The following is a 16,553-nucleotide window of genomic DNA, read 5'->3' on the forward strand; positions in this document are numbered from 1 at the left end:
TATATTGTGTAACTATCGAATATTTTTTGAATGACTATCGAATAGTTCGATAGTTTCTATTCGATATTTCCCATCACTAATATAAACATTGAATTTTTAGTATGTAAAAACAAGCTTTCTTAAAACTATAGATCTATATATTAATGATTCTCCTTAATTAGTGAGTATGCAATCTAATAAAAATATTTTATAATTTAAATATCTCAGAATAATAGTTGTAAGAAAGAGGCACAATTGTATTAGAAAGTAAAAGTTACTAATTATTTATTTACTCTAAATGCGAAGTTGCTCTTTCTATTTTATCTATTGATATTCTTAAATAATGTAGTTGTAATTGCAAAATAATCTCCAATAAACAATCCTTAAATTTTGATTTCTTGATTTACTAGTGCTAGAATAATTGTATGAAAATTATTTGACTTATTGTTGCTTAAGAAGCAACACCACCCATCTCACATTTTGATCAAAATGAGTTTGAACACTATGCTTTCCACATGTTATAAGTAAATTTTCATAGAGAATCAAATGATAGACTCAGATTTTTGATAAAATCAATAGATAGCATCCTAGGTACTATCAATTTAATAGAAAACTGTTTTTTGTTTCCCTGTAAAATTGACAAAAATGAGATAGGTAGTGTTACTTTTTAATCAATGTTATATTAATTTGTAATTAGGATATGTGAAGACAAAGTCTTGTTGTCTTATACTGGCACCATTTAACTTAAGTACCCACTGACATCTAAAAATGTCTCTAGTCTGATCTAATAATCCAATTATAATGAAACATTTGATATTTTATTATAGAGGCCCTAGGCGAAGCTCAGGAAGTGGTACTATTGAAAATTTAGTTGAAGATGTAATAGTCAATTTTGCTGATTACGCCAATTCCCGTGGAGCTACTGGTCCAGTGTAAGTAGAGTATTATTATTTATCATAGTATATTTGAGTAAAAATGTGCTAATCTATGACTCCAGCAGTAGATTTTTACTTGGTAATCCTGGAGACTATGTATGGGGAAGAGATGGATTAGATTCAATTGTATCACAATTATTAAATCAAATTGATGGAGCAGGACCACCACCATTAACTAAAGAAAAAATCCAAGACATACCAACAGCTCAAATTTCTCAAGATCACCTAGGTAATGTTTATCTTAATTCCTTTAATAAAAAAATAGATATGTGGATATACCTTACTAAGAAAATATTGTAATTTTTTTTAATTAGCTTATTATTTTTAATCTAATAATCATTTTTTATAATAATTATTATTATAATAAAAAATTGTATTCTGATAATAACCCTTATATGGGGCCACATTTAATGGAAGCATTGGGTGAGAATACCTCAGGAGGTAGGTTTTTAAGGGCACAACTAAAAAATGAAGCAATATAAATTATATATTTAAAGAATTTTTTTAAATTTTAAACTTAAATTAATTTTTTTAAATTATAATTATGATTTAATAAAAAAAAAGAAAAATATATTATTTATAAANAATTAATTTTATTTATTAAGAAAATACGTCACTATAGAAATAGATTATTAAGTATAGAAATTAACTAACAATAAATTTTATTTCATTTTGAAGGTCTTACAATAACTTAACTTTCAGGCTATAACAAAGTTTATTTTTGGTTTTTCTTGTATATAATTATTTTTATATGTTATAATTTAGCATGGAACGTGCCCGATTTGTCGTAAGTATTTAGCTGATGATGGATTAGGTTCAATTAATTCTGACCCACTAAATGGAATCAGCCTGGGTGTTGGTCCAAACTTAGCAGCACTTATTAGGTTAGTATGATATTCAGCATTAAATACTAAATATATTTTCTACTAAGTCTTAAGTATTTATATATACTGTTGATGTGAAGACGGTCAAAGATGAAATATGTGGCGATGGTATCATCTACCATCAACAGTGTTGTATGAATCATAAGTCGGTTAAGATATGTTTTTGTGTCGTTTATTTAATTTCTATGTTTTTATAAATGTTATATAGCTTATATACAATTTTAATAATATTTTATATGTGTAATAATATTATAATTTTATTTTTATAATATTTAAAAAGAGAAAAACTATTTTTTGTTCTTATTGTTGCCTGTTGTTCTCACATAATTTGGGAGCTTGTCAGAAATCATTGATCAATAAACGGTTACAGATCTAGAAGAAAATGTCTTGTCAAATTAAAATCTCATTATTTTCAAACTATTTAAAGTGTTTCTGTCGCAAAAATATTTAAAACTTAATTTTGTTGTAATACAAACTATAATAACTGATTTATAATTAATAATACTACTCGGCATAAACTGATTATATGACATTTTCTCAAATACAAATTATGTGAGGAACATTAACTTGTAAGTCAGAAATAATAAATTTATATTGACAGATGAATTGCTTTACCAAATAAGATAATAAATTCATACAATTTTCTTGTATTATGAATAGAATTTTATCATAAAAGAAGTATTATTGAGAAATTAAATTATGAATATTATATTTTACAAAAGCTTTAAAGAGCTATGAGGGTTTAACATCTCTCAACAACAACTAAATTATCAATTTTTGCAGTAGTCTTAAATTGAAAAAAAACTTTATTTTAATTTAAAGAGNGGTTTAACATCTCTCAACAACAACTAAATTATCAATTTTTGCAGTAGTCTTAAATTGAAAAAAAACTTTATTTTAATTTAAAGAGACAAGTTGGTAATCTTATGCACTTTTTTAATGGTTATTTTAAATCATGATATCACCCCCAAAGAGTTTTCTTAAAAAAAATATTATATTTTTGAAGAATACATTTAGAGTATCTTTTGTTTTCATTTTTATATTTTTAAGAAAAGTTTGACTTAAAAGTTAAAAATACATATTATATTCTATATAATAATATATATTATTATAAAATGTAATATATATTAAATATGTTATGTTATTTCAAAGTAATAGATGGCTTAAAAAAAAAAATAGTGATATTTGGAATTATTATATATTTATTATTTCAATGATTATAGATAGATCGTTAGATCTATCTATAGTTATGGTTTATAGATATCAGTTCTAACCGATATGTACAATAAATTAATGGATTATATATCATTGTGTACAATGTATTGCACAAAATTAAATGAATAATTAAACAATTTATTTTTATTTTGTGATCCGATTAACTCCTATTATTCACAACCTATTCAAAAAGATACATTTTTTCATGAATGACCCATAACTGAATTCAGCAAAGATGTGTTTTTGTGTCGTTTAATTATGTTTTAGTGTTTTATTTATATTATATATGTTTTATAAATATTATGTTTATATATAATTTGAGTAATATTGTATCTTCTTCTTTTCTAAAGGCTAAGCCTTATCATAGCTAATATCCTAGGGAAATTAAGTGCAGTGGTTTCCCATTGCCTTCTACACTGAGAATATAGTGCTTTTTCATCATCATAGAAGCGCACGCAGGATCACCCATCCGTTCACCTATGGCGGTAGGCACAGCTTAACATTAGAGTGTTGTCAACAACTAGTGTGATCACCACGCCCCTAATATTGTATATGTATAATAATATTATAATTTCTTTACTATAATATTATAAAAGAAGAAAAACTGTGTTTTGTGTTCTTATTTATTCCAGTTGTTCACATATAAATATTATCAGTTTGTTATTATTATTATTAAACATATAAAAATTACTATATTTTAAGTTGTGCATTAATTGTCTATTAATTTTAGAGCTAGAGGCCAACGTAATAGTGATCCAGTTTGGGGAATGAATGAATATGACATGGCATCAACATCATCAGATTGGCCATCACAACTTGGTATAAGTTTACCTTTACCTATTGTGTCCACTTCTTCATCCACCCAAATTCCAGCCACTTCAGGCATGTCTACATATTCTTCTGTTGCTGCTAGAAATTTACATGACCCTCAATTATCTACATCTAATGATGCTGAACCTATGGATACTGATCATGATCAAAATTTACCAGCAGTGAACAATACAAATGAATCCTAGTCTTTTTATATTACTTTTTAGTAATATATCTATTACAATATGAGTTTTCTGGTAGGAATATGAGAATTTAATACATCAGTATAACAATTGACATTTTTTTTTCTGTTTCATTTTTGGTTTTTTATGAATGTATACCATTAAGACAGTATTTACTATGTTTATAGAAATAACATTTCTGGGTACATATAAAAATATTTGTGAATTAAAATGTTTAGCTGCACCATTTCAACTAACTTCTTAAGTTATTTACAAAATTAATAATTTTCAGCATAAAATTTGAATGTATGTTTTACCTTGATAAAAAGTTTCAATTTTTAACTTATTGTTGTATAGTGGTATATTTTTAAATTATTAATTATCAAAAAATCTGTATAATGATATATATAATGACTATATTACAATAAATTTATAATGGCCTTTAACAATAGCTGTTCATATTTTTTTACTTTGTTGGTAAATTCTTAATTCAAACTCATACTCTAATAGAACTGCTGTTTGAAATATTTTTGAAAAAATAGTAAATTGAAAAGGCCTGATTTAATTATAGGATACATTATATTAAATATCAGTATTTTCTTTTACATTTGTTTCTTGTTCTAAAATTTCATAGGTATTCAAAAATAAAGCATAATTAGGGATTAAATATAACCTAAATTAATTTTTGAGAATTTTATAAGGTGAACGAGTCAACTTTCCTCTTTTTTTATATAATTGTTTACATATTAATAAGTATATTGATTAAGATAACATAAAATTAGGTTGTGTAATTAAAAAATTCTAGTTTTAAATTTTAACAGTGTTTTTCTGATAAGTCAAAATTTAAGTAGTAATTATGGTTATTTTTATCATATAGACTGCAAAAGTAATGTGATAAAGGTTAGGGACTAACTTACAAATTACTGCACTAGTGTATTTACAAACTACTACTATTCTTAGCCCATATAATATTAAATAAAATATTACGATTGTAAACCACTAGCGACTTCTGAATTTTTCTTCAACAGGATTGTTAATGAGACACATTTTTTTAATACCTTTTCCAATTTCATGATTTTAAATTTATATTAAAAATACAGAGCAAGTAGGAATATAGTTGTTTTAGGTAAAAAAAAATTTGAAATAAAAAATTATAATTCGAATACTTTAATGCGCTAATCAATAAAACAAGAAAAACTGATTTTTTTCTCAAATCTATGCTACGATATATATATGATACAGTCATCAAATTTATTGTCTGTGCCAATCTTTCTACAATTTTAATAATCCCAAAATTTAACTAAATTAAAAATAGGATTCATAGACTCCAATATTTATTATACATATTATGTATCAACTGAGTCAATGTTCATACTTTTTTTTTTTAATTGATAAAATGTATATATTTTCAATAAAATTAATTTTAAAATGTAACAAAATAAATATAAAATGAACTGTTAAAATTTAAGAATTACTATATATTAAATATTTAAATTGATTATTAAACTAAATTAAGGCGTCTGGGTACCGACCTTTTTTCAGGGGTCGAATATAGGCAATTTTGCAATTTTTAAATGTTACGCAGTGTCGTTGTGTGAGAAATAAATGATTATTAGCGTGAGTGTCCATTATTGGGAGAATTTTTGTCGTGTTATAGTCGTTAACAAAACCGGCTGTGTACCTGCCTACTTTTTGATACAATACGATTATGTTGATAACGACACACGTTTATTTTATGTAGTATAAAAACTATAGTTTAGCACCAGCCTCACTGTAAATACTAATAAACGTGTTATGATTTCACAAATTTTAATTGATTATAAAAATAATTAAACTATTTATTTTCGACGATTAAGAAAAACTAAATATTTACAGAAAACAAGTTAAATCATATGAAATCCACATCGATTATGTTGAAGTTTTAAACTATAAAAAAACTAATTTTAATTATAAGAATTCAATTTACAAAATTACATTATTTACACACTAAAATATTTAAGTTTTATAAGTCTATTCTTATGGGAAGTCCTTTATCATTCATTTATCCATTTTCAATTGCAAACCTAGTTTCTTCTTTCCCCGTTAGCTCTATCGAATCCCATGCTGTTTTTTCAGTTTGCTTAGCAATATAATCGTGATATTTTTGATACGTCTTATTACTCATACATGGCATATTTAGTACAGCAGAAAACTGTTCTCAATTTGTAAGCCCCTGACTAGTATTCAAAGTAGCAGTAACAACTGCAGTATTTATACTAAGAGAATCATTTAATTCGGGATCCTCTGAATAAATAATTTTTATTTAAAACTAAAAAAGTGTATGAAAATTATTTTTATATATTCGTACCTCACCAGATATTTTTTTATGACTTACCATTTTTTTAGCGACACTTATATAGGAATACAACAACAAAATTTGTTTCTTACTATGTAATGATGACAGGTTTGCAAATAAGATAAGAGCAAATAATCTAATATCATTTGATCTAATATCATATATACAGGTATAATATCAAGTATGCATTGTAACTATTTTTAGGCAGTCGGTTTGTCCTATGCAACTCTATGGGCAATAAAATAGCTGCTGCGGATAACGCACATACGCGCACGAGCATGTCACATTTAACAGCTACTGTTTGAAAACCATTAGTTTGAGCGTACAAAACAACCCGTTTTTGTTCCATCTGTACGACGAAACTACTGATGCGATAAGAATTCTGAAAACAAATTTGAATTTAGTATCATGTCACTTAGGTATCGGTCAGGCCACTTTTTTGAAATTGTGATTCCTTTAACGTAAAAAAATTATTTTGAAAATTTTAAAATTATTCGAAAATGAAAACTGTAATAAAGAGTTAAAAACATCAAAATTTCAAAAATATGGCCTGACCGATACCTAAGTGACATGATGCTGAATTCAGATATGTTTTCAGAATTCTTATCGCATCAATAGTTTCGTCGTACTGATGGAACAAAAACGGGTTGTTTTTGACTAAAAAGCGGTCGGTACCCAGACGCCTTAAATTAAAAAGTTCATGAAATTATATATGCTCATAGTCTGTGTCTACCTCTCGGCTATAAAATGGTCATCTTATTTATTTTACGTATATTGGGAATATTATCCTTCATCCGTTCAAATGTTATTTCGATCGTCGTTTATCACGCTGCCGCCATTATCAATTCCAAAACATTAACTTTATGGGAATTTTCAATATAGTGAGTAATTTTAAAAATCCAAAAATATCTCTAAGAAAACCTAACATTGAGTGGTCTATTTTGCCCTATCACTTCTATGTAACTCCTATGAAACCATGCTTTATATTTTCATTTAACAAGTAAACTAGATAGGTACGAGTAAAAATTAATAACAATAATAAACTTAATTTATAAATCAAATGGGCGACACAGACATATAAATGATAAATGATTAACCCTTAAGCAGGCGCGTACCTTTTTTTAACGTTCATAGTCGCGTGGGGGTCTATTAGACCTAATTTCTAAAAAAGTATAAAATATGTATAAAAAAGTTCATTTTTTTTAATTCAAAGACGTAATTTGTTACCATATGATATATAAATATGGATAACAATTAAAAAATTAAAATTAAAAAATAAATAAATGACAAAATTATGTGCATTACTAAAAACTATATTACGGAAAAAAAAACTTAATTTTCAAAATTTTATTAAAAATTTTGTTAAAAAAAATTATTTTAACTGCAAAATCTTATTTTTAAGACAGTAAATAAAAGCTTTTACTATTACAAAATGTATTTTTATTAATTTTTCTTGTATTTCTTTGAGCTCCAACATGTCTTATAATTACTAGTTTTACATTTACGTAATCATTTTTCTGAATTGAATTATTTTATTATTAATATTACAATACAATTTAATTATTATAATACGAGTAGGGTCAGGAGGGGTAAATGTGAATAGTGGTAATTGTAAATGAGGCACCGATAATCAATGTGTCCACATTACGACGGGATGTATTTATTACATGTTTAGTTCGTATTTGTTCCGTATCATCGAGTAGTGGAAATTCTCAATAGATTATTTATTTTTAAAACTTAATTGCACAGACGGTCGCAGATCCACATAATAATCCCAATTCCACAATATTATATCGATTATAAAATTGCATTTACGATAAAACGATATTTTGAAAAAAAAATACAAGTCCAAAAAAAAAATTATAACGTTCATAGTCGCGGGGGGTCAATATGACCCATTTCAACTTTGATGGATATTTTAAGTCATACATTTTTCTTCGAAGGTATTTATGAAAATCTATTCAATATTACTATAAAAACCATCTTCTAAATTTATTTCTATGTACACCTTTTATGCAATATAATACATCCGTTATTATTTATGTGGGGGTATGCTAGACCCCCACGCGACTGTTTAAGGGTTAATATGTTCCTTCTATTTTTTTTTTGTAAAATTCTATTTAAAATGTTACAGATTTAAATCAAATTATTAGCGTTAAAAATTTAGTTAATAAAATAAGTAACAAATGTTTATAAAATACTTATGAAAAGATAAAATATACGTTTATATTTAATGTGAAAATGTTTTTAACCTTAATTTATTATATTTATAGTTTTATACTGGCGCATTTTAAAATTTTGTCTCGAGCGCAATAATTAGTTGCTATGGCCCTGCAAAAATTTATTTAATTATTATAATATTTATTGTTCTTGAAGATTAAAATGATTAGTATTAATTTCAAATAATCCCTAAAAAGTTGTTGTGAATAATAAATTAAATATAATTTTACTGAACCTATTTGATTGTATTCATTAAAACACATGCGTTAGAGTTATTATACAATATAAATATTTTAATATTATTACCTTTCAGAATATGAAAAATCATTAAAAAATGCATATAAACAGACATATATTTGTTTAAATTTTTTTTGTAATATTTGAAGTTCTAATTTTATCGAAAAAATTATTCATAATAATATTTGATTTTTTTTTATCGAGCAAACAATGATTGGTCAAATCGAGTATTTTATATAAAATATTCAAAATTAATAGTCTTGTTAAAACTAAAATATATTTATTCTGTTGACTATATCTTTTTAAACACATTAATAAGGATTATATTGTATATCTCCCATACGATTATANGATTATATTGTATATCTCCCATACGATTATAGTTATGATGAAATGTTTTTAACACGCTTACATTAGATTCACCTGTATGTAAGTACAGTAAACTCCCGATTATCCGCGAGCGGATTATCCGCGTTGCGGATTATCCGCTGTCTTCCACGGAATCGTCTACATACCTATTTGTAAACAAATATTTAATACTAATACACGTGTATGTACTTCTATTAATACACATTATGTTATGTTCTTTTAATACTATTCCCTGGAATGTACATTGCACATAATTATCGGTTAAATTGGGCTACGATAGTCGATTATGCGATAACGTACATTACATATTGCATTTGATCACTAATAACGCGTATATCTATTTAGTCTTCTGTCTACCATCGACTAGAACTTTGTGCGTTTCGCGTGTGAAAAAATGAGTGAAAAAAGAAAAAAAGTGCTATTGTCAATTCAAGACAAACTTGAATTGATTAACGATATTAAAAAGGGTACGTCGAAAAAACAAATAAGCTTGAAGTATGGAATAGGAGAAAGCACCGTTAGAGACATTTTTAAACAGAAAGATAAATTAATGAAATTCGCGTCCGCATCTGACAACAACTCATCAATGAAAAAAAGAAAAACCATGAAAACTAGCACTTATAAAGAATTAGATGCGGCTCTTTTACAGTGGATAAATCAAGTTAGAAGTGAGGGAACTCCTGTTTCAGGACCTATTGTTTCTGCAAAAGCAAAACAGTTTTTTGAAATGTTAGGTTTAGAAGGGAAATTTGACGCGTCATCAGGGTGGTTGACAAGGTTTAAAAAACGCCACGGAATAAGAGAAATTGGAATTAACGGCGATAAATTAAGTAAACTTGATTATTAAAAAGTAAAAAATAAAAGATAAATGTTTACAAAAAAAAACCGACCAGAAAATCTGCTACAAAAAAATTCACTAAAAGAATAAAATTAATCAAATTAGAATAAGAATGAAATCAATATATTAGGATAATAATATAAAATTATTGTTACTTTTAGAATCGGTACCAGCCAAGGTTAACAAATGTTTATCGACGGGATTCATAATCAGCAACATGACAGTAAGCGGTTGGCGTTGAACAGTAAGAAGCACAGTAGCGGACGTTAACTTGACGGCGGGAGGGGAACATGCTTTAGTGAGTGATCCGAACACAAAGGACAGGCCGTCCCGATGTCTAAATTTTTAAATTTATTTATTAATAAATCTGTGCAATCCGTACTGTTCAACGCCGCGAGTCTGGTATGTCGATTGTAAAATCAAATGTGTGCCTCACTTGTACTTAACTACTTCGTTTGTTAACCTCCAAAAATAACAATAACTGTATATTGCAATCATAATAAACTGATTTTATTCCAATTGTGATTTACTTTATTATTTTTAATACATTTTTTCATATCAGATTTTATTGCAAGTCAGTTTCTTTGAAAAAATGTTATCCAAAAAATTATTGTATAAAAAGAAATTAAATCAAACTAAATTTTTGAATTTATTCAATTAATACTTGTTTGTTTTTCAATTTCGGCGTTTGTAATTTTAGAATTATGGGATAAAAAAATATTCTAGTCTATTAAAAGTTTTACTATATGATATGTCCTTAAATATAAGTAAATAGGACCGTTTCTGTACATTATGGATCGCGTGTCAGTGTGATCTACGTCAATAGTCGTTGTATCGGCCAGCCAAATTGCCTGACCGACATGATATACTTTATATCATTTTACTCTTTTTATCAGACTTATATTAGTTTCACTTGTATGTTTGTTGTGAGTTGTGGGATGTTTGTACGCACGAGACGGTCGTAACGCATTCACCCCACCCCACTCTACAGTCGTCGAAAATAATATTTTCCAACCCGTAGACGCGCGCGTCATCAATTATATATACAGTAAACTCCCGATTATCCGCGAGCGGATTATCCGCGTTGCGGATTATCCGCTGTCTTCCACGGAATCGTCTACATACCTATTTGTAAACAAATATTTAATACTAATACACGTGTATGTACTTCTATTAATACACATTATGTTATGTTCTTTTAATACTAATTTTGCGGATTATCCGCGGAATTCGTTTATCCGTGGATGTCCTGCCACCCTATTCCACGGATAATCGGGAGTTTACTGTATGTGTATATATATATANTTTATCCGTGGATGTCCTGCCACCCTATTCCACGGATAATCGGGAGTTTACTGTATGTTTGTTTGTAACCCTCCACGCGCCACGTGTTAATATTCTCGCGTATCCCGTCGTCTATGGCATTGAGACAAGACTGTCGTAACGCATTCACCCCACCCCACACCACGCTCACCATTCACCGACAACACTATTCTGTATAAATTTATTTTTGGTTATCGTACCCGTACACACGTTTTGCCTTTGTATGACGGACGTCGGCCTATGTAGAGCACTAGGCGTTAGCCTATTCTCTCTTGTACGAGGTTTTTGCATGAGCGTTGTTTTCTTTCGTATGCTAGAAATAAATTATATTAATCAATTAATCTTTGTAAATGGACATATTTGGAGTTGGATATTTTATGAAAGAAAATACTTAACGAGAACTGTGCAGTTGTTTCTAGTGTTGTGATTTGAGCGGAATTTCGGATGGTTTCGTTTGTCGTTGGGTAGTGCATGCCTATGATCATGCGGAGTGTTGTGTTTTGTACAGCCTCTAGTTTTTTCCAGTTGTTGTTGCTTATGCGTGGTCTCCAAGCAGTTGACGCGTATAGTAATATCGGTTTTATATATCGAGTAAATTTGTAATCTATTTTGGCGGAACAGTTGATTTGTGGTTTATTATTGGATATAGTGATGATTTGACTCCTTTTGCTTTTTGGATAATCTTTGTAACGTGCGTGTTCATTTTTAGTTGTGTGTCCAGTGTGACTCCTAGGTATTTTATAGTTGTCTTCCATTCTATCGCTTTGCTATTGATCGTTAGTTTTTTGGTTTTGTTGTTTGTACTGGCTCCAAATATTATGGCTTCGGTATTTTCAATGTTTAGTTTTAGTCTCCATTTTTCGATCCATGGTAATGCGAGGTTTTATTTGGTGCTGTAGTTGTATGATAGCGTAGCTCACGCCAAAGCTACAGCACTAAGATTCCACAACTTAGGTATGTGGACTTTGGAGAGTGATACAACAGAACATGGTAAAATACTAAAAGAGATAGACAAGGGCTTTTTAGAATACCCCTTGGACTATATCAAACCGGTTCTTAAGAATAACATTCCCTACAAAGTGGAGATCACTACACGTATAGAATGGAATATTAACCACCTGACTGACAAAGGAGGATTTGTGATATATACAGATGGATCCAAAAAATCAGGAAAGGTAGGTGCTGGAATTTGGGGCTTAAAGCCACGAATAAATGTCAGTATGTCATTGGGCACAACACCCTCTGTTTTCCAAGCAGAGGTGATGGCGATACTGGTAGGGGCTCAGAACCTGCTGGTATACAAAAATAGGAAGATAACTATCTTAAGTGATAGTCAAGCGGCTTTGAAAGCACTCTGTAACGATCAGGTGAATTCAAAGCTGGTCCTCGAATGCAGGGAAACTTTAGAATCACTATCGAGGTTCAACAAAGTTACACTAGCGTGGGTACCAGGACACAACGGTGTCACTGGAAATGAGAATGCTGACTTTCTAGCCAGGAAAGGAGCAGAGAACACCTATGTTGGACCAGAACCAGTGGTAGGGCTCACTGAGCAATCGCTCAAAGCGTTACCCAAGAATTGGTGCAGAGAACAACACAGGAANAGAGCAATCGCTCAAAGCGCTACCCAAGAATTGGTGCAGAGAACTACACAGGAAAATCTGGAAGTACTTGGTAGTACTTAGACAATCTAAAATGTTTATTAAGACCCCTGGTTTATTGCTGGGTGATCTTAATAGCATGACTAGACATCAAATAAGCACCCTGACTGGTCTACTGACAGGACATGGTCACCTGCTTAAGCATCTTAACGCAATGGGGGTATCGGAATCACCATTGTGCAGGAAGTGTGGAGTAGAAGAAGAAGACTCATTTCACATCATGTGCGAATGTGAAGCCTTGTCTACACTAAGATCAAACTACTTTAATAAACCTTTTCCCGAAAAGGAAGATATTAAAAACTTAAAACCCAGATAGATACTTAATTTCGCCAGAAAGACAGGACTCTTTGGTCATCTCTAGAGGTGACTTTATGGTTGGTAATATATTAACACTTCGGTGATAACACTTAGGTGGATAAACCAAATTAAGACAATTCGGTATGAGGTACGCACAATGGACCAACAGGTTTGAGAGCATGGGCATTATGTCCACCTCGATAATAACTAAAACTAAAAATAAAACTGTATTATGGCGTAGTTTTTGTTATGGTCAGCGGAATAAAACATTGTATCGTCTGCGAACATTGCTGTTGATGGGTTTCCTGTTATCGGTAGGTCGTCCGTACACGCGGGGTCTAGGATATTTCGCCACTGACCGTTTCACCGCGGACGTTTCGCCGCCGGACACTTCGCCGCCAGACTCTTGATATATAAATTTATTATTAACGCCTTTTCGAATAATTATAATTATTTTAGTTTAATCCTTCATTGCACAAGTCCTTAAAATCCAGTATAATGATAAAAAAATTAATTATTTATATAATGTCACAAATAATTTACATTTAATTTGTACCTAATTTAATTATTATAATTAAATGTTATCATAATTATAATATTCATTGTTATTCTTTCATTTTAACAATTAATACTATTGAAATAACTATATTTCAAGCATACTAATGCTCTTATTTATATGTATAGATAATAACAATGTGGTATACTTATTAATTATTAATGTATATACTTAGCGTCGTATCATAAATTAGCAAACCCAGTTTTTGCAAATTTTGTATATTTTTAATGAACTAAGTATAAAATACTCAAAAATTCTGTATCCTCTTAGATAGATATTTAATAATTTTAGAAATTAAACAATTAAAACAACTTGAGTCAAGGTTATAAATTGTTATTTAAAAAAAAATTGTCACTTTTAAAATAAACTTTTCAAGCAATTTAAATGGTACATATGAGTATCGAATCGTATGGATGCGAATAAGAAGATAATTTATTCTTTTGTATTATTATTTATTGCATATAAGATATTTTGTTTAACAATAAATCAAAGTTTTAGAATGGTTAATTAGGGTCTTTTTTGTTTTAAGAATACAACATATTAATTACTTTAATTTACTCTCATAATAGTTGTAATCGTATATTTTAAAATGAACTTTATTAGGCTACCCAGTAGTATTTTGAATATTTTAAATATAAAATAATACTATATTTCTAGATAGAAGTGTGATATCTGTAAATTAATTTATTAAGTACAAATTATTTTAATATCGATAAAAAGTTGAGTTGACGAGTGAATGAATTATACCATTACTAAACATATAGTAAATTAATAAAAAAGGAGTACACTCATTAACCGTGTAAACCGGATTGGACCGGTAGCAACTGACTAGTGGTACTCAGGCAAGTTACCCCAAAATTTGGATAGCTTATTACTCGGTGGCTATTGGTCGTAGAGTCACCGAGTTTGCGGTGGCAATTTTAGTTTTAAGTTCCTTAAGTAGTACGCTATCACTAGAAGAATGCAAAATTTTGCCCTCTTGGAATACAGTTTATAGCATCATATTGTGTAGAAAAATATATTTTTCTCCATTCTTAGTAGGTGTTAAGTGGATATCTTACACTAAATATTCTACACCTTATCAAAACATCAAGAAATTTTTTATTTGTTGTGAATTCTTATTGTAATATAAATACTATTTGCCAATATATAATATTAGAATATTAAAATATTTATATTGTATAATAACTCTAACGCATGTGTTTTAATGAATACAATCAAATAGGTTCAGTAAAATTATATTTAATTTATTATTCACAACAACTTTTTAGGGATTATTTGAAATTAATACTAATCATTTTAATCTTCAAGAACAATAAATATTATAATAATTAAATAAATTTTTGCAGGGCCATAGCAACTAATTATTGCGCTCGAGACAAAATTTTAAAATGCGCCAGTATAAAACTATAAATATAATAAATTAAGGTTAAAAACATTTTCACATTAAATATAAACGTATATTTTATCTTTTCATAAGTATTTTATAAACATTTGTTACTTATTTTATTAACTNTACTGAATGCCGATATTTATCGAATTAGCTTCTTAAAAATTTAGTATATTTTTATCTATAAGTATTTTTTATGATTAAGGAAAATATAATTAGTATGTATTCACTGAGAGTTAGTTATTTCTAAAAATTGCAGTGTTAGGCACTAACTTATTATATGTACTGGGAAATCCGACACTGTGTGAGGTTGTTACTGAGTGTAGAATCTCCGTTCATCACACATTTATTAATTTTTGAATTACTTATAGCTGTCAATTGACATGAAGACATCATCTACATATTGACCAACCCTTTTTTGAAGGGAAACAACTGCCCTAATGGACTATAAAGGTAATAAGCTATTTGGGATTCATTCATAGTTATTTCAATTATTTAAAATATTAATCATTATCATCAGTCCTTAGCCTCATCTCAATTACATGGGTTTGGCTCTGCATGACAAATAGTTTTGACTAGTTTTTACACTGATTATCGATGTGATGCAACCTCATAATGGCTGAGAAACCCAGCAGGGGGCAAGCTGTTAAAGTTTCTGCATGGAAACCCATCCGGTGACCAATAGCAATCAGCGCAGCTGAACACCAGTGATATGCGGCGACGAAATGAACCACTGGCGCCACTTCATGTAATTTTAACTATATAAGTTTAATTATTAACAAATAATTGCCTTAAAAGCGCATTCAACAGTTCTAATTTATTCTTATTATTGTCAAAAAAAGAACTTCCAATAAGTTAATATACAGGAGAGACGTTTTTTTCGTATTAAACAATTGTAAATTTAATTTACTGCAGTTCTTTTTCTTTTACCTCACCTTCAGTGGCGTATTTTGGGGGGGTGTCCTCCATGTCTGGACAACCCCCCGTCTTAAAAAAAAAGCCTAATATATTGGTATTAACTTTTTTTATAATATACTATATTTATTTTCTATAAAATAAATGGTATTTTAAATAAATAACAAAATTTAAGATAATTTGATAGGATTCGACGACACGTATTTATCTACATTTTATCAGAGATTTCTAGAAATTATTTGGATTTCATTGGGTCATTTAGATAACAAAAATACCCGTAGCAAAAATATAATAACAACGGAAATATTCTGAACTTGTAGTTCATTTTTAAATTTATTTTATAGTTTATCAGTTTAGAGAATTATAAACAAATAAGTTTAGTTACCCCTATTCAATATACCGCATTC

The 16,553-nt window shown here is 28.7% G+C and overlaps 2 protein-coding genes across 2 annotated transcripts in view; both read left to right on the top strand.

Annotated features, from left to right (window-relative positions):
- The window catches only part of LOC126894241 (E3 ubiquitin-protein ligase RNF126-like), a gene marked incomplete in the record, with an annotated part of 6,908 nt that extends 2,864 nt beyond the window's left edge, over positions 1-4,044 (top strand). The window contains 2 exon segments of the mRNA XM_050665105.1: positions 1,680-1,798; positions 3,744-4,044. Coding sequence (XP_050521062.1) covers positions 1,680-1,798; positions 3,744-4,029 — 405 coding nt within the window.
- Positions 1-16,553, top strand: part of LOC126894239 (ubiquitin-associated protein 1-like) — a 62,099-nt gene that overhangs the window by 32,304 nt on the left and 13,242 nt on the right. The window lies entirely within an intron of this gene.

Source organism: Daktulosphaira vitifoliae, unplaced genomic scaffold, assembly GCF_025091365.1.
Source record: "Daktulosphaira vitifoliae isolate Bord-2020 unplaced genomic scaffold, ASM2509136v1 Scaffold_1, whole genome shotgun sequence".
NCBI classification, from domain to species: domain Eukaryota; kingdom Metazoa; phylum Arthropoda; class Insecta; order Hemiptera; family Phylloxeridae; genus Daktulosphaira; species Daktulosphaira vitifoliae.